Raw genomic sequence first — 18,027 nt, 5'->3', positions numbered from 1 at the left:
TCTACACAGAAAATGTAAGACCTGCAAACAGTTATTCAAAAGGATCCTTAGATCTAAGAAATGGTGTGAGGCAATGGTGTTGGTGTCAGTAAGATGAAAGGTCTCTCTATCGCTGCCTAAAACTGTGATACCATGTGAGCAAAAGTTGGAGAGAAATTGGTATGCTGAAAAACAAAATGATATTCAGCAGAAACAGAGGTTGAAAAAGATAGCTAAGGCAAAGAAAATTTTCATTTCCCTCTTTATCATACACTATGGTGTCAGAGTATAACAATATATATATATAGAATACAGTTTAGACAAAATTATTAGGCTACTAATTAAACCTCCAATTACTGTTCCTTAAACAACTCGTTCGAACATATATTATCAAAACCCTAAGATGAAACAAAAAGAAAATAAAAAAAAAAATCATAAATCACTACGGTGAAACATTGTATCTGTGAATCTAAAGGAATGGTTCTAGCTTCCTTGCTCTCAGGGGATGAGGCGGCCGGAAACTCTCCAGATGCAAACCGGAGTTCACACGGAGTTCGTTCAAAACTGAATCCCCCTTTTCTTTTTGTATGAACTCTAAAATGCTACCAAGGATCTCCGAAGCAACACCAGATTCAAGTAGTTGTCCAGGTTCTTCCCCGCCTTCAAGAATTAATCTTCCGATCTCCGTCAAGGGCATGGGAGTATCCAATATTACTCTCGCAAAAAGCCTTCCGAGAAACTCTGCTGCTTTAGGGGCGTCGTTAATAGCGTCCTCTAATGAAGACAGAACATTCTCAAAGCTGGAGGTACAAAGAGAAACTTGTATAAGTATAATGATTTAATTAAATAAAAGAGTAAAAGATAAGAGCAGCTAATACCCCTGGATAAGCTGTGTTTCACTCAACAAGTCATCTCGGGACTGATTCAATTTCACAAGTAGTGTGGCCAAAAGATCCCTTTCCATATCTTTTCTTTCAAATGAGTCTGTGATCCACAGTGAAATCATCGTAGGAAAGAAGTTTGGAGAGTTCAACTCCTTGATGCACAATACAACTTCCTCATCGTCCTTGGCACTGCAAGAAAAGCATTTTTTTTTTTTTCCTTTTATCACTTCGCTAACAATCAATACAAGAGGTCAAATGTGTTTGGCTTAATGAATCACAACAAATCATCTTCAAAATGATGATGCCTAGAAAATATGTTTCAGATAATATAACAAAGCATTACAAAGATTTATGTCTATATATACCTTCAAGCATTAGGATAAAAAGTGAATAATGAGCAAATTTTCAAATGGCAACTTCAATTTCTTATCAGAAGGAATGATTGAACGTCAAGAAGTAATTAAGCATTTATCTCTTGTGATTGTCTTTTCACCACAAAACTACACAAACACTAAACCCCTGCCTGTCATATCATGCACTAATCCTAACCATCCCCCTACGGAAGACATACTGCATCACACTTCCACCAAAAATTCAACTCCAACATCAGGCTCAACTCCTTCCCTCTAATCTGGACAACACAACTTGGGAAAGAAATGCAATTCATTGTCTTAATTGATCACCTAGATATATACTTGCTATTAGAATAATAAATTTCACTCTCAAATTTATCATAACTCTAATAGAGCAGAGTAAGATTGACCCCAGCTATTTTCCAGAATGTGCAAATGAAAGAAATGCAAATACGAAGTTTGCTTGTTCAAGGGTATTCACATTGATAAAAAGAGTATTCATATCAAGGCATTTGTGTGCAATCCCAGACATCAAAATGACAACAGCCTAAAAATCCCTCAACATTTTCCCAAAACCACACCTAAAGATAAAAGGAAGCATCTTTGATCCACAGATATAATTTGGACTAAAATATTGAGAAAGGAATAAGATAAACCACAATCCACCGATATATATTACAAAATATAAAACTCCCAAGCTCTACACCTGTGTCATGCTGATGCAGGTTTAGTATGCGGCCATGTTGATTACTTCAATGCCTCTAGGATGAGCTACTCTCTGAGGTTTGGTTTCTTTCTGATTATACATGTAAGAAAGGTGAAAAAGTTCAACAAATGCTCTCTAAAGCTCTCTCCAATAATTCCACATTATATTGTGAGACCAAATCACATAAAGTATTATGACTCAATAACTTTGGAGTTATCTCCAAGGCTATCAATTACTCACATAAAGTAATCAGATTTTTCAATTTTCAATCAAAGAATCCAATCCACGGTTTGGTCTGGAATTCTGGAGGCAATTCATCATGCCCCAGAGAAAAGGAATCAAAGAGAGGAAAGTATGAGTAAGAGTACATTGGCAGATGTGTAAATTTGTCAGTTCATTAACACTATATATGTGTATGTCCTCTACTTTTTCCTTCCCCCCTCCTCTTTTCTAATAGCACAAATCCTGAACTAAACACTTCATCCAATAATGTAATGTAATATTATCAAAGATGATTACAGAATAAATACCATTCAAAGGATTAAACATAAAAAGGGAAAAAGCATATTCTCAAAGTTAAGACATTCATAGTCAACTCTAAGTAGATTTTCCCTCTCCAGCAGAGAAGTTCATGCACACACAGAAGCACACTCAGAGCATGCATGCACCTTCACAAATATATAAGGTAATGGCAAGTGAAAAGAAAACTGATGATCAGCATTAAAAGGTAACAGTAGTACCTGTAGTACTCCCTTATCGCAGACATCGATTTATCTCGAAGACCATCTTCACATAAAGGCTTTGTAAGAGAAGATGTGGTTGGATCAGCTAGTACTGATCCCTGTATTCTCCCAGTAGAAGATGTAACTGAAGACTTATCGGCAGCATGATCTGTAATTGGGGAGTCCCTGTTCCCAGAATAGGTTCTTGGGATAGTTGGTTGTTCATAAGATGTTCCTCCAAGCCTATCAAACACATCTCTAGACCTGACGTCATCTCTTGAGTTCTGTGGAGCAGAGCTGTAACCATTTGGGCCTGTTGTCATTCTTCGTGGGTCACCTGCACTTGAAAAAAATTCAGTCGATTGGGGAGCGTTTGACGTCAATGGTTGTCCTCTGAAAGACATCCCCCTTCCCAGACCACCTTTAGGGCCAAGGGTAATAGAATCATCATCAGTACTTCTTTGAGGCAGGGGTGAAGAGAAAGTTTTGTTCTCAAATGGATGTCTATCCTCCATCCTGACATCCTGAGGGCCACGGGCCTGGACTGGAAAGACACGAGAACCGCCCATCTGCTGGGGAGGAGAAGAAAGTATTGTAGAACCTCTAGGACCAAAATCAACAGCTGCTCCCCTTCTAGGTGTTGAGCTAATGACAGGACCACGAGCCAGTCTACTGGCTTGAGCTTGTCTTTCATGAGCCACATCTCTGTGTACCTCCTCAATTTTCTTTGGCCCCTCAATTTTCCTCCTCTGTTGCCATCTGTTTTTCCTCAGATCAATCGCATCCTTCAGCATAAATCTCAATCGAGAAGATAACTTCAGATTGGTTGATAGCTTCAGCATCATATCAAAATATGCATCCATATGTTCCTTGGCCTTCGGATGATCTATCATCTGCCCAATTGTGCTCATCAATTTGCACAAGGCCTCTATATCTTCCTCATCCGGATTCGGATATTGCCCTAACAATTTCTTAATGCATTCGTGCATGATTCTCTCTGTCAACATTTTCTTTTTGTACAATTCACCAATTAACCTAATATTTCCCAGCATACGTCTGCGTGCCTTAATTCTTTTTTCTTCCCTCTCCCCTTCAGATTGTTCGATTTCACCTTCCTCTTCAGCCTTGTCAGCTTCAGCCTGCTCTCTTTCCCCTCTTTCAAATTCTTCCTGGCATTTGTTCAGTAACAACCTCTTAAAGGTGATCTTCTCATTATTCTCACTGAAATCAGGTAACTCCGAAGACAAATGAAAGCAGAAATCTGCATACATTTCACAGAATGTTGGTTCTGTCAAAGCTTTGTCAAAGATCTGTGAAATGACGCCGGTGAGAGTGACCGGATTATCAATATTCACCGTTTTGACTTGTTCAAATAGTTTCTCAAAATTCTGAGGTGTTAGTTTATTAAGTATGGATTTCAATTGTCTTTGCTTTGCCACTTCCACATCAGAAACTTTCCCAACTTCATATTTTTTTGTGGCCTTGTGCATCACCTGCAAAGGAGTCTGAGGTGATGGTACCAAACCCCGTTGGGCGCTTGGAGCACGATGCCACCGGTCAGCATCAATACCATTCTGTGGCACCCCTCCAGGGGAAGCCATAGCTTGAAGAGGTCCAGAGAGAATCCCACCAACATACTGACTGGACAACTGACCACGTGGATTTCTTAAAACACCATGGTTAACTCCCTGTCCAGGGCGAAAAGACACAGCTGAAATCCCATGGGCAAGATCAAGCCGGGGGTCAAGCCCAGGAGCTGAGGAACCAGGAAATTTGGTCCATTTGTCATCATCCCCCACAACTATCCGACGGTCAACCCAAGGAGCTCTAGGAGACCTATCTGTACTCCTTCCAGGGCTTGGATGAGGTTCACGATCGACAGCATAAGATGCAGATACAGGGCCACTCATCAAAGCATTTGCTATACCATATCCAATTTCAAAACCTGCAGGAAGTTCCGTACAATGTTCCAAAAATGTCATTAGAAAATCTCTGGAGTATTTCTTTCTACCAGTAGCTTCATTTCCATATTCATCAGGCTGCTTCTTAGCTTCATGAGCAAGATAATTACTCTCCGCCATTCCCAGTTTCAGTGTGGATATATCTGCGGCATCTTCCCAGTCATCCACTTCACCTTTACCCACCTTATCTTCCGCAATGACAACAGCTTCCTTATTAAGATCATTCACAGACATATTTTTTGTATCAACTGTTGTAGAAATGTCCTTGCTTTCAGATAAATCAGAAGGTTCATGCTTCTCTTGTGGGCTCTTGTATGCATTGTAAAGATCAGAAGACCCTGCAGAGTCTGCTTTCGATAGAATTTCCCTTAGCTTCTTTTTTCCACTAGGAGTTTTAGCCCTAGTTGGCTCCACAATGAGCTTGTCCTTTGGCCCAGAATGTGTAACAGAGACTGGATGTCCGCTAGGCAGATCTGCAGCGTTACCTTCCTGATTCGGTCCAGTTCCAGATGAAACCGTAGTTTGCCTGACGGTAGTCTCCTCCAGTGGTAAAGCAGAATCACTCGTGACAAAATCCCCATGGCTTGTGCTTTCGCTGGTATTTGTAACACAATCTGTGAGTGAGATTTTGTCTACACTAGCATGTGTGTGTGAAAGATGGCTTAAAGAGTCTGATTTGACACTGGTATCATCAACACAACTATCTGCTTTCTTGGGTTTTTGGTCAACTTCAACACAAGAACTCACATCTTCTGAGCAGGCCTCGAGCTGCTCCTTTTCAGCATCATCTAACTGACAGGTTGCACTTTTGTCACAATCCTGTGGTCCTGCTACATCCTGTTTAACTAACGTAAATGGCTCTCCACTTTGAGCAGCAGTGGTGACTGAAATTTACTTTGGCGTTAGAAATGTCATCTTGCAACAAATCATTAGATGATTCATTCTTCTCATACACCTTCGGTTCTGATTTTGGCCCAACATCAACTAAATTAGGTTGAGGTTGAGGCTGAGAATGAGTGGAATCAGAGTTCTGCCTTGGAATTCTATCATCATGAAGAGCAACAGATATGGATGTCTCAACAGAATCCCTCTTCATGGAAGGAATTCCAATCATGATAGATGTGTCTTTCTCCAATACAGCTTCAGCGGGTATTGACGATGCAGGCACTGTTTCATGATCAACAGCTCCAGTGGACTTAAATTCATTATCACAAGAGCCAGATTCCGGCTGAGATGGTATATCTGACGTGCTGCTATTTTTGTTTGATGAGGACTTTGTCACCTCTGCAGACTTCAAACTGTCCTGCAACATTCCAGCAATTTGGCAAGGCAGACAAACTACAGTCAGATATGCACAGAAGAGAAATCATGCGGGTTCTGACTTCTAACACTCTAAAGAAACACAGTATAAAACTACCTGTTGTTGCTGCTGAGGTTGCATGTGCTTTGGATCCTTTTTGCTAGGTTTCTTTTGATGCTCCTTCAAAGAGTTAGATCTTGTGATAGGCTCCTTTTTTCTGCCTTCAGCTCCTACTGCATCCCCTGCAAGTGAAACTGGAGCAGCTGAGACACTTTCATGCTCTGTCCTTTGTGGTGAAATAGCATCAGATGGAGCAGCAGACAATGATTTGGAGATGGATGGTTCAGAAACAGACACAGACTGCGGCAAATTACTCTCCAAACGAATCTCACTGCCCTTCCGCTGATGAGAATTAGTTACTAACAAGGATGGTTTTGCTACATTATGTGCCTCTGAGTCACTTACAGGTGCAGTTATCATCACTGAAGATGTTCCAATCTTATCTGCAAGTGAACCAATCAATGGCTTTATTGACACTGGCACTGAAGATGATGAAGCAGAGAATGATGAGACTTCCGACTTGACTGATTCATGAACACCATGAAGAGGAGGCCCAGTTTTGATACCAGTAACAGGATTGAGAATGGGTGGACTCATATAGGACACAGGCTGCCCACTCGGGCCAACTGTGTAACTATGTCTTGGACCATGTGTGCTCATTGGGCCACTTGGCATAGGAACAGATGGTGCAGTGGGATATCCAATAGGAGGACCGTAAGTATTAGACTGTAATGGGGCGTAATAATTCATCTGATGAGGATGAGCATATGCAGGGAGAGGCTGAGATTGAGAGGTTAGGTTTGAAATTGGCCTATGCCTGGAGGAACCACCATCTATAACGGAATCAGTTCTTTGGTCCAGCCTTAATTCCTCATGGGTATCTGGGTGAGTTATTTTAACTGTCGCTTTGCGCTGACCTCCAAATTTTCCTGGCTGCTGTTGACCAAATTGTGGGCCAATTGCAATCCCCAGATTGCCCAACTGAGAAGGAAGTTGGTGACCAACTTGAGGTGCAAAACCGAAGCCTTGTCCCTGGTGCATTATTGCCTGTGCTTGCATCGGATGAGACTGGAGAGCAGAAACAAACATTTGCTGCGGAACTTGGGGTGCACCTCCAACAGGAAACGTTAAAGGCATTTGGAGTGAAGCCGTTGTAACACCCTGTGATTGCAACTGAATACCAGGGCCACCAAATTGCAATGATACATGTGGTTGCTGGAAGGGCATCGACACGGGCATAGGTGGACCAGACACAGGAAGAACAGAAGGTTTTGGAAGAGGCATGTTTACGGGAGGAGAATTTTGTACATGCGCTTCCTTCTTAGTTTGTGTTTGTGAATAAGCCTCCCCAAGGTTGGATTGTCTCATAGCACCCACATCTTTCCTTGTTTGTTGTTGTTGTTTAGGGGCAGCGGGCAAAGGCAATGTGGGCATAGCCCAAAACGGATCATGCCGAGCCTGAATTAAACCACCATAATATCATTTTAACTGAGAGACAAAAAATGCAACATTGCAAGTAGATGGTTCTTCCAAAAGGGGCATAGACAAAACATCCAACAAGAAGGCATGATGAAAATGCATTGTTGTAATGTATCACAAACCCGTACCATATTCTAAATGCTAATTACACCTATCTCAGATGAAATGGTATTTGCGGTACAAACAATAACGAGAAACATCAATTCAAGTACACAAAAATAGCCTAGATATAGACGTCGCAAAAGCGCACACAACTAATATACCTGGTCACTTTTCTGCTCATCCAAATTTGGCGGAGCTGAGCTTGTCCGAGCTGGAATCTACAATTCACAGTGGTATATACTCAATCAATATAAATAAATCAAGATCAAAAACCAAAATTTTACTAGCATAATCCTGAATAACATCCACCTGCATTCCATTCATGATACCAGGACTTATCGTCCCAAACTGAAGTGTGTACTGCTTGGATGCATCCCCTGAAAACAATATTGCGGTAAAACAATGAAATACATGTTACATCAAACACTAGATTACATACCCTGGCATAAAATATGAAAATAAAGCTCTATTTAAGACAGTTATGCAGTAGAAAAACACCACCAATCGTCAAAACACATGCACAACAATGTACCACTTCAACAGCATAAATGAAGAAAGTGATCAAAGAATGGAACCTTTGGCAGGTGTCACGGGTGCTGCAGAGTCCGAAGCTCCAGCAGTAAGCTGAGATGACGGAGCCTTAGGAAGCGCTCTTGAATTCCTTGATGAATCAACCGGTTTCGCACTAGTGCTTGGTGCATCTGATGACCCTACAGATGTCCCAAATTAAGCAGTGCGATATTATAGTTATCCAAGCCAAAAGGAACAAAATTGAGTATCTAAAAATAACTCAATCCAGCAGAAGTCAATAAAGAATCCCAAAAGAGAGACATTATGAAATTCATACCATGAGAAGGGATCTGCGCATGGGCGCCATTCTGAGCAGTTCGATTGGCAACATTGTTGGCAACAGCAGCTCCCCCATCTGATCCCACACTCACAGGACTTACCCTATATTGTGGAGCATTACCAGATTTCTTGGAACTGCAAAGTGTAAACAAGTACCAAAAGATGAATCAAGACCACAACTTTTTGATGACCCCGTTCCCAAATCAGCAAAGAACACCAGTAAGAGATTTTTTTCAGTATTTCCAAGAACAAAAATTACTAAGCACCTGCGGTTGAAAGAAACAGAGGCGGTATTAGAAGAGGAGTGAGGAGGAGGGGCGCCGCCGCCGCCGCCGCCCTTCCCGCCGCTGGAAAACGGCCTGTGGTAGCCGGAGCTGCCGGATCTCCCGGATTTCCTCGGCTGACCCTCACTCTTCTCCGCCCTAGATTGATTGAAGGACATAAATTCCACCCTCGATTCGCTCCCTCCTATAAATCCACACAAACAACAAAATAAAAAAAAAATCCAAAAAAACCAGATCAAAATCAATCCCCAACCTCTTCAATCCCACAATCAAAACCCTAGATTCCCTACATTCATAAATCAACCAAAAACCAAATCATAAACAAATAAAAAACCTAGTAACTCCTCGAGCCAATCCCGCTTGAAGTATGCTCCCTTCTTCTCAGAACCAAGGCTCGAATCGATTGGCGGGAATCATCACACCAGAGAAAGAGAGATAAAGAGGAAAACAAGGGTTTAAAGGAAGAAGGAAAAGAGAGAATAGAAGAACAAATGGATCGAAAAAGGAAAAATAAAAAAGAAGAGAGAGAGAGAGATGAGAGAGAAGAGTTTAAGAGAGAGAACCTTATGCGGGGGCGTTTTGGGAAGAGCAATGAAGTAACAGTAGAGAGAGAGAGAGAGAGAGAGAGAGAGTGATTAGGAATTGAAATACCACTCTGATTTTGCTACCAACTTTCATTTTATTTGGGTTTTAAATTCCAGCCCAAATAAAACCTATATATATATATATACATATATAAAGAATTTATATTAATAATATATTCAAAACATTATATATATATATAGTAAAATTTTCCATATATAATAAAAATGAATTTAAAAAGCTGTTTGTGATGTTTAGTGTCCATTCATACTACAAAATAGTGATAATCAAACATAATTTTTTTTTCAAATTTACCCTCATCTTTTTAGTATAGTTCTTTTCTCAATTTTTTTTTAAATTTAAAAAAAATACAAGGTATTTTGAAAATATTTTTAAAATTTTAATATTTTAGTATTATGATTAATTATTTTTAATGTGAAATTTATATATACATATATAATTCACCTACATGGACAAGCTTGTCCATTTTATAAAAACAATATATATACATAACCTGGGGAAAGAGGAGTGGGCATGACGTCAGCAGGTGGAATAAATGGGGATGATGTCGCTCACTAGGGTACTGACCACGCATCACGATCACTCGTGAGAGCTCTATCAGTGACCCGTGTATCAATAGACCCAAAGGTCGTTGGCTATATATACATAACCTTTGAAAATAAAATGATTTATATTAAAATAAATTGTTAAATAATCAAATGGGAATAAAGATAAATTGATAATAATTCGATAATAACCTCATTACTATTTATAATTCAAAAAAATGAGTATATATATATATATATATATATATATGGAAGGATTGAGTTGAGTTTGCTTAGATGTCAAGGAAGACTGAGATATGGAAAAGAGGTATAAAAAAACAAATGATATGTGACATCAATAAACAAGCATTTTATAGCCACACATTGCAACACAGGTCACAAACTCATTTATAATTTTGCTAGTGCTGAGGTTTGTGGAAGCATGAGACAAAGGAAAAGAATAGACCAACAAAAAAAATAAAAGATTTAATTGTTTTAGAGGTCTATGTAATTTTAGTATTTTTTGTCTTTTTAGTCTTTACAATATTTTTAGGTATAATAAAATCCTCATATTTAGTAGAGTTGAGTCGTTCTGGTCCTCGATAATATTTTTAAGTACAATTAAGTCATTGTAATATTTTTAAACAGAATACTTTACTATTTATGTTGTGGGCTAGAACATCCCAACTTGTCTAATATGAGGATTTAATTGTATCTAAAAATACTGCAAGAACTAAAAATGCATAAATTATACAATTACAGAGACCTGTACGGCAATTAAACCAAAACAAGAGTGCAGGGTTGTTGTGTCTCTTTCAATGGATTCTGATATTTTTTTCTTTTCTTTAAATAGCTTCAAATGTATCACAGAAATAAGAACATACCTGCTGGTGAAAAAGGCTTCTTTCTTTGCAAAATCTTTTCTCACATGAATTTGATCATGAAGAAAGTATCTCCAGGTCCTGAAATTTATATAAAAAGAAACAAATTAAATTTACATCCAGGTAGTGATGTGTGTATGCTTTGCAGATATTCAAGTCATAACTTTGAAGGAGCTGTCAAAGGACAAGTCATAGAGTTGGAAATTGTAAGAGAAAGCTGAAAGTAATGAAGACTGAAAAGAAATATAAAAAGACTTAGGATTGAATCTACTTCCAGTCAATTTAACACAGTAACTGAATTCTCAAGGATAAGTAAAAAAATAAGTCAGAAGCTTGTTGTGTAAAATATGGATGAAGCTCTCCAGTGAAACAAGATAAAGAACAAAGAAGACCAAGTGGGTGGTTAAAATTGACTATGTTTTTGTCACTGCTGTGATGTGGCAATAAAAACAAAGTATGGATAATCAACTGGCACAAACCTGTACAGCAAAATAAATTGAAGAAAAACCTGGTTGAAACAATGAAATATTGAAATTTCTTTGAAGTTCCTCATAAGTTTATTGAATCAACAAAAGTCAACTTGAAGCTTATGATTCCTGCTGAGAAATACACTTCAACAGTGAAGCTATAGACATGCAATTGTTGTTCATTTGCATGGCCATTTTGACCCTGCCAATTGCTAGAAGAATAGAGTCAGACAGTGAAGAGAAAGATGAGATACAATTAATTTCTGGTGTTTCTTAAATGAACAGCAAAGTGAACAGATGGAAGCAAACACATTTAACATTTCCAAACGCAATAAAATAAAAGATTGCTGAAAGAGTGAAATAGTTACCAAATGTCACATATGATAACAAGTCATGCACATTTAATAAAAATAAGAGATTTTGTTAGTTATAGGCAGGAGTAAGTAGCATGTTAACTTGAGAATACCTAGCAGGTGATTAATTTAATATTAAAAAAAACCTACAAAGCACTTCTGATCTTCGTCCCGAAGAAGAACACCACGATGATTTATCAGTTTTGAAAATGAAACAACTGATAAGATGATTAATCATTTTATGCAAATATAATGATTTGTCAAGTGCGGTAATTAGAATGAGCAAAAGATGCATGAAAACCGAGCAATAGAAGCACCAGAGTTAAATAATTACCATGTAAACAAAAAAATAATAAAATATATGCAGAATGAGCTTCTACAAACTCAATTTTCAAGTTCAATACTCAAAGCAAAACAAAAATCTCAAGTTGCATGGATGCCAATAATGTTTCTTGATTTCTAGTACACCAGCCAACAAACCCAAATACACTACATTGCCAAGAAATAATACCTCTCCTACATTCTTTAAGCACACTAAAGAAGTTTATATTTAAGAATTACACTAACGAAGATTTCAAGGTAACATAAAGGTATTCAAAGAACTTATGGCGGCACTAAGTAATGATGTTAATTTACAAACTACAAAAGGCTGATTGCTTATGGCAGGCATATGGAGAAGAGTTTATCAACTTACAGCCAAATAATTCTGGAATACATCTTGGGTGCGCTTTATCAAACCAGAAGTGTTCTGATGGGCAATCTACAGTTGCATACAAGGAAAAAATGTGCAGGTAACCAGTTTAACTATCAGTTAAATTTTACATAATAAAAAACCAACAAGGGCATATAACAGACACTCCATAACAAGGAATGAGATAAGTATCAAGTGCAACAAACTATCATTTGAGAAGTTAAATAAAAGAACAATTGCTGCTAAACCACTTAGTGCCCAACAAAATCAAAGAAAAATAAAATGGTTAAGCCACTAGTTATGATTATTTATCACAGATCTAGAGAACTAAATGTAAATCATTCTAAGCGAATTCCTCAACTAATCTCCTACAAAGTTGGCAAAGCAACAACAGCCGCATATTTGCATTTATAATTCATGACGTAGGTCAAACATTTATAGGTTTCATAAGAACCAGGCAATAGATTTGTCCAAAAAAGAGTTGTTCTCTTTGGCAAGAGAATAAATCTAAGAAAATCAACATAGTCATTACCATATTAGCAAAAAATCAATTCACGTATTGGTCATAATCCTTACCATATTCTCCAAGTCACTTGATAGCCTGATAGAAATTAGTAAATTGAATCAGGTTTACCAATCTATCAAGTACAGATCTTAAAATAGTAAACTTCAAGTAAATTTGGAGATTTCAAAGGTTTTTTCCCCTTCCTTTCTGGAATAAAATGAAAACATATTTCAAATTCAGTTCACTGAGTATCTCTTTCCATACAAGCATCAGTAAATGTCCACATTAAAATAAAGCATATTGTGTCATAGGTAGGCATTTAACAACAATTAGAAATCTCAATATTCCTGCAAAATAACAAAAAGCGATTGGAGAAAGCAGGAATTAAAAGCACAGATCTAAGCTAATGATGCCTTCATTAGCATTAAAAAAAACTACAATAAATTATTTACATTATAATGAGAAATACAGAAGTACTTTACAGAAAAGTATGAATGATGATTCAGGGTATTCATTTCGAATCTGAGCAATAAGCCATATCATTGGCAGGCCAAAGATGATGTTCTATAAATGGAAAAAGCAAAAAACATTCAATTGAGTTCAAATACCAGTAAAATGAATTTGGTCAAAGAAAGTATACTATGAAGGTTGATTGGCAAGTTCCTGAAGCAGAAATAATATCTCAGTCCATCTGAGGGTAGTATACTTTTATGAACATATCTTTTAACTTATCATGGTCAACCATCTCACTCAAAATTTCATCTTTAGAGATTAAATTAGATGTGCGCTCCTCTTCAGTCTGTGGTGTATCTCCTTCCACAATATTAGCAACAACATCTGAGAACACCAATTTTGAAATATGGTCCTTTGTGTTTTGCCTATCATGTTTGGCTCTTTCACCACTGGAGGGTGTGATCAAATGATAAGTATAAACATGCTTTTCTTGCCCAAGTCGAAAGGCTCTACTGATCGCCTGCCTTTCAACTGAAGGGTTCCATACAACATCAAGCAAAACAACTCGGGAAGCCCCTACAAGGCTTATACCCTCACTACAGGCTTTCATTGATGCAAGAAGGACCTTAGCTTCACTCTTGAAGTCATTGAAAACATCAATTGCAGATTGCCGAAGCTTTGAGGAGATCTTGCCATCCATCTGTAATACTTCTCTCCCTACTGACCAATTAAATAACTTAATCAGCTGCTCCTTTATCAGGACCAATGGATCAATATATTGACTGAACACTAAAACTTTCTCATTCCGTGCTTGACACAGCCGAACAAGTTCCATCACAAATTTTGTTTTCACTCCTTCATCAGGGTTCAGTCTCAAACTTCCTAGAAAATCAATGTCAAAGGCAGAATTCTCCTTTTCAGATACACAGGATGCGACAAGTGATGGATGAACAGAAACCAATGATATCTTGTATTCACCCTCAAAGGTGCCATTTCTAGTGTCCATAAATTTTTCCAAAATGCTTTTCTGAAGGGGTAGGAGCTCCAAATAAACAAAACAATTTCTCAAGCCAGGAAGCTTTTCAAGTATCGTTCCTTTGTAAACATGCATAAATGGTTTAATCATTGATATAAGCTCATTCAAAGCATCCAGACTACCACCAGACATGCTTGCGATTAACATACTCTGATTCCACTTCGGAACATCTCTCACATTGTCCAAAGACAAGAATTTTTTCTGGCAAATCCTTACTGTTTGAGGAGAGATTCTTTGAGCGATTTTCGGCCTAACCAAACGCAAAGAGTTGTAAAACTCTCTCATATTGTTTTGGAAAAGTGTTCCAGATAAGATGATCCTCTGCTCAGTTTTGACCTTCTCCAAAGTTTTCCAAATAAGACTGCGCTCATTTCTTGGTGTGTGCCCCTCATCAAAGACAAGTAAACCTGGCTTTTCACGGAGGATATTGCTTAGTTCTGGATATTTGGTTGAACCTTCAGCTGTAAGTTGATTGAACAGGCAATAGCTTATTAGAAGAACACCACCAGCTTTCACCCATGACAATAGTTTCACAATGCGCATCAATCTCATGCTTCTGGGATCCTTTACTCCTAATGCTCGAGCATAATCAACTTCACTACCGGAATATTCAGCAGCATTCAAATTATGAACTGGAAGACCAGTACATAACAGTCTGAATTCCACACCCCACATACGAAGCATGCCAGTTGGAGCAACAATGACAGGTCTGCATTTAGGAAACACCTTCAGATAACTGTCGATAAAAACAACTGCAAGACGCGTCTTTCCAGTCCCCGGGGCATGTGCAATCACACATCCGCCAGTATCATCAGATTTAGCCTCTAAATTCAACTTGTCAAGGTGAATTCCCCCAGCAAGATTTTTCCACATGAACTCAAAAGCTTCATGCTGATGTGGGTATAACGATTTGCGGATCGCCTGCAGAACATGGTCCCAGACTGTACCACTTGGAAAAGCACATGAAGCTTCACCACCATTAGCTCCAACTGCTGAAGGAAAGCCATTCAATATCGAGTCACAATCCTTAGTAGCCGCACTTTTCCTGCCTGACCTCCCTCCTGGATGTTCACCCTTCAAATAGATCCCAAAAATCAAAACTTATTAAAAAATATCAAAGCACAAAGTAAACCCATGTAACATGTATGTTATCATCATTCACTGTACCCATGATGGCAGAACATGCTTAATCTCCAAGAGAACATAAGAGCAGTATCTGCAGCAAATTCCAATTTGTTCATCAAGATAAATTTCATGCTTCCCTTTCGCACAAAGAGCTGCAAAATCAGCTTCAACTTCTGCCGTGTCGTTGTCTTCCAATTCACACTACAATAACATCACAAACGCCAAGTTTTAGCTTCATTTAGAAAAGAAGTTTTCCAAAATAGAGCATACTGTTTTAAGAAAGCAAATTAAGGCACATTGTTTCCTATGACTATCAAGTAACGACAAATTTAGTTCCTACGGTAATTAAGTAGCTGCTTTGGGCAGATTACGTTCATATAAAGACCTTGCTATTCATGAAAGAACAGGACAAATTTAACGGAAAGCACAACGATCGATATGGCTACATAACAACTGCATAAGAACTATCTAAATAGCTGTTATGCATGCAATGGCATGTACCAAAAGAAATGCCTACTTATTTAAATGCTTAGGCTAGGCAGGATTATTGAATTTAAAACATCAGGAACATATGAGATGCATTCTAGCCCCTGGATGTTATTCATGCATGGCGCATGCCATATTGCAGAACGAAATGCTACAATAGCTAATTATCTCAACTAGATTATTGTATTTAAAATCAAACAACCAAACATAGTGGATGCATTTTAGCCTGCAATTGATCAATGTCCAAAAGTAGGTCTTCAAGAGTAGTTCTCAAAGGCAGATACTTATTACATTTGAAGCCAATCCATTGAATAAAGCTAAGATTTTAATTGTTTAGAGAACTTATCAAAATAATCTAGGGAAATAGAACAGGCATATAGCAGCGGGAAAAGATACTTCATGACGACAGTAATTATGTGTGATATCTCATCGACACTCCAACTTATAGTGACAATGGTTTCCGTGAGTAGTAGTTGTTCCCTCTTGATTTTTATTAACAGATTGTAGTTGATATGAATAACTAAAGGATTTAAAAAGCACACCTGAACATTATAGGACCCAATATCATTTAATCCCATCACAAAATCGAAGTCCGCCCATAATTCCTCCATCATTTTCTCATTCTCTGACTTCTCTGTTGATTTGGGAACTTCATCTTCAAAAAAGAAGTCCAATGGAAGAGACTCCTTACCAGTAGATGGGCCTTCATCAGACCTATCCTCTTGTTTATAATGAAGCTCCCCTGAGAGCTCCTCTCTCTCCTCCTGAATAATATCCAGAAGCAGTTGGTAAATTGCACTTGCTTTTGCACGTCTCCCTTTCCTTTTAATCGCCTTCCCTAACTGCTTCAGCAAGCTTATTTCTTCTTCTCTTGCATTCACACCCATGCTATCACCGCCCCTCATTCATTGTCCTCTTCCTCTTTTTCCTTCCAAACATCCTCATCAGAGGAGGATGACTCAGAATTGACACTGAACTCTGCGTCCTTCACATCAATAACATTGGCATCTTTAACAGTCCCATGCTTCTCCTTCTTCTTCCGGCCGAACTTCTCTGAGCAAAACCGTGACCGTTTGTGTTTCTGCTGAGGGTTTTCAAGGCTCCCACTGCTTAATGCCTCTTCACTTCCACTCTTCTCCTCACTGATAGACACCAAGGTTTCAGTCCCAGAGAACTTCCTTTTCTTCAGTGAAAACACCAAGCTATCACCTCCACTAGCACTCGTTGTCTCACTGTCCTCAAACTCAGCATTGCTAGTTTCCTTATAATTTTCATCGTCCTCATCCTCATCTTCATTCATATTTTTATCATCTCCATTTATCTCTTTCTCCTCTTCCTCCTCATCCTCCTCCTCCTCCTCCTCATCATCATCATCATCTGAGAACTTATCTTTGTAATACTGAGTATACGACACTCTTTCCAGTTGCCCAAACTTCAATCGAGTCCTCCTCGCGATGCAAGAAACCCCCCTCATATTCTCAAATCTAAAAGGTCTCAACTTTTCGCCACGACCCTGTGGCTGCTTTTCTCCAGAGCTTTCAACACCTTTCTCCTTCTTAACTTTAACAGAGGCACCCTTCGGAACAGCCCAAAAACCCAACTTTTCCTCTGATCCAGAGCTCGCCCGACCCATAATCTTTCCCCCAATCTTCCGTGCTCTCTCCTGAACAGAGATCTCCTGCAAACGTCTCCTCCGACTCCGATCTCACATCAACTTCCTCCTCACTCTTCTCCAAACCCTTGCCCTTTTTTTTCCCAACTAAAAATCCACCACCTCCATCTACACTCTCTTCTCCATCCTCCTCACCACCCTCCACCTCTTTCCCCACCCCGATCCTCACTCGTCGATTCCAAATCAATAATCTCCACCTTCCGACGATCCCACTTCGGCCGACGGATCACCATCACCGAAACATCCTCAGAAACCTCCTTCTTCTTCTTCCCTCCCACGTTACCAACATCACCACCATCACTACTTACTCTCTCCTCTTTAACCACCATCTGAACAGACGCCGATGAAACCCTAGCTCCTTCATCGGAGCTCTTCCTCATCTCCTCACCACCACTAGCCGCACTTGAGCACATCACAGACACCCCTTCACCGCCTCTCCCTTCCTCTCCTCCGCCGCCTAGGGTTCTTCGGCTCTGGCTCCTCGTCCTCCTTCCTCTTGGCTTCATCTCTCTCTCTCTCTTTCTCTTTCTCTTTCTCTTTATGAGATCATGG

At 39.0% G+C, this 18,027-nt stretch overlaps 3 protein-coding genes across 3 annotated transcripts; all 3 read right to left on the bottom strand.

The window, feature by feature from the left end:
• Nucleotides 1–260: 260 nt before the first annotated feature.
• LOC120279134 (eukaryotic translation initiation factor 4G-like) lies at nucleotides 261–9,277 on the bottom strand. The gene is given in 11 exon segments (XM_039286001.1): nucleotides 261–779; nucleotides 858–1,052; nucleotides 2,663–5,465; nucleotides 5,467–5,908; nucleotides 6,023–7,423; nucleotides 7,708–7,764; nucleotides 7,856–7,923; nucleotides 8,122–8,256; nucleotides 8,394–8,530; nucleotides 8,662–8,863; nucleotides 9,014–9,277. Coding segments are annotated over 10 exon segments (5,745 nt in total). The 5' UTR covers nucleotides 8,838–8,863; nucleotides 9,014–9,277; the 3' UTR covers nucleotides 261–448.
• Nucleotides 9,278–13,213: 3,936 nt separating this feature from the next.
• On the bottom strand, nucleotides 13,214–17,549 carry LOC120278934 (SNF2 domain-containing protein CLASSY 3-like). The gene is made up of 3 exons (XM_039285679.1): nucleotides 16,346–17,549; nucleotides 15,360–15,518; nucleotides 13,214–15,266 (listed from the first exon to the last, which is right to left on the bottom strand). The coding sequence occupies exons 1-3, from the start codon at nucleotides 16,706–16,708 to the stop codon at nucleotides 13,386–13,388; spliced, it is 2,403 nt and encodes an 800-aa protein (XP_039141613.1). The 5' UTR covers nucleotides 16,709–17,549; the 3' UTR covers nucleotides 13,214–13,385.
• LOC120278640 (AP-3 complex subunit beta-1-like) lies at nucleotides 16,709–17,436 on the bottom strand. Its single transcript, XM_039285374.1, has 3 exons — nucleotides 17,269–17,436; nucleotides 16,776–17,151; nucleotides 16,709–16,731 (listed from the first exon to the last, which is right to left on the bottom strand). Exons 1-3 carry the CDS (start codon nucleotides 17,434–17,436, stop codon nucleotides 16,709–16,711), a joined length of 567 nt encoding a protein of 188 aa, XP_039141308.1.
• Nucleotides 17,550–18,027: the final 478 nt, after the last annotated feature.

Source organism: Dioscorea cayenensis, chromosome 16 (genome assembly GCF_009730915.1).
Source record: "Dioscorea cayenensis subsp. rotundata cultivar TDr96_F1 chromosome 16, TDr96_F1_v2_PseudoChromosome.rev07_lg8_w22 25.fasta, whole genome shotgun sequence".
Taxonomy (NCBI): Eukaryota; Viridiplantae; Streptophyta; class Magnoliopsida; order Dioscoreales; family Dioscoreaceae; genus Dioscorea; species Dioscorea cayenensis.
The sequence above is the reverse complement of the archived record's forward strand: the minus strand, read 5'-3'. Positions and strand labels throughout refer to the sequence as shown.

What these genes read in the sequence shown, in the direction of transcription:
- LOC120278934 (XM_039285679.1), bottom strand. Translation starts at nt 16,708, where the DNA reads ATGAGGGGCGGTGATAGCATGGGTGTGAATGCAAGAGAAGAAGAAATA. An exon ending in TTGGGTCCTATAATGTTCAG is followed by an intron (nt 15,519 to 16,345) that starts GTGTGCTTTTTA and finishes ATGTTATTGTAG; the next exon opens with TGTGAATTGGAAGACAACGA. An exon ending in AGCATGTTCTGCCATCATGG is followed by an intron (nt 15,267 to 15,359) that starts GTACAGTGAATG and finishes ATCTATTTGAAG; the next exon opens with GGTGAACATCCAGGAGGGAG.
- LOC120278640 (XM_039285374.1), bottom strand. Translation starts at nt 17,436, where the DNA reads ATGGGTCGGGCGAGCTCTGGATCAGAGGAAAAGTTGGGTTTTTGGGCT. An exon ending in GATTTGAGAATATGAGGGGG is followed by an intron (nt 17,152 to 17,268) that starts GTTTCTTGCATC and finishes GAGGAGGAGGAG; the next exon opens with GAGGATGAGGAGGAAGAGGA. An exon ending in TGTGAAGGACGCAGAGTTCA is followed by an intron (nt 16,732 to 16,775) that starts GTGTCAATTCTG and finishes GATGTTTGGAAG; the next exon opens with GAAAAAGAGGAAGAGGACAA.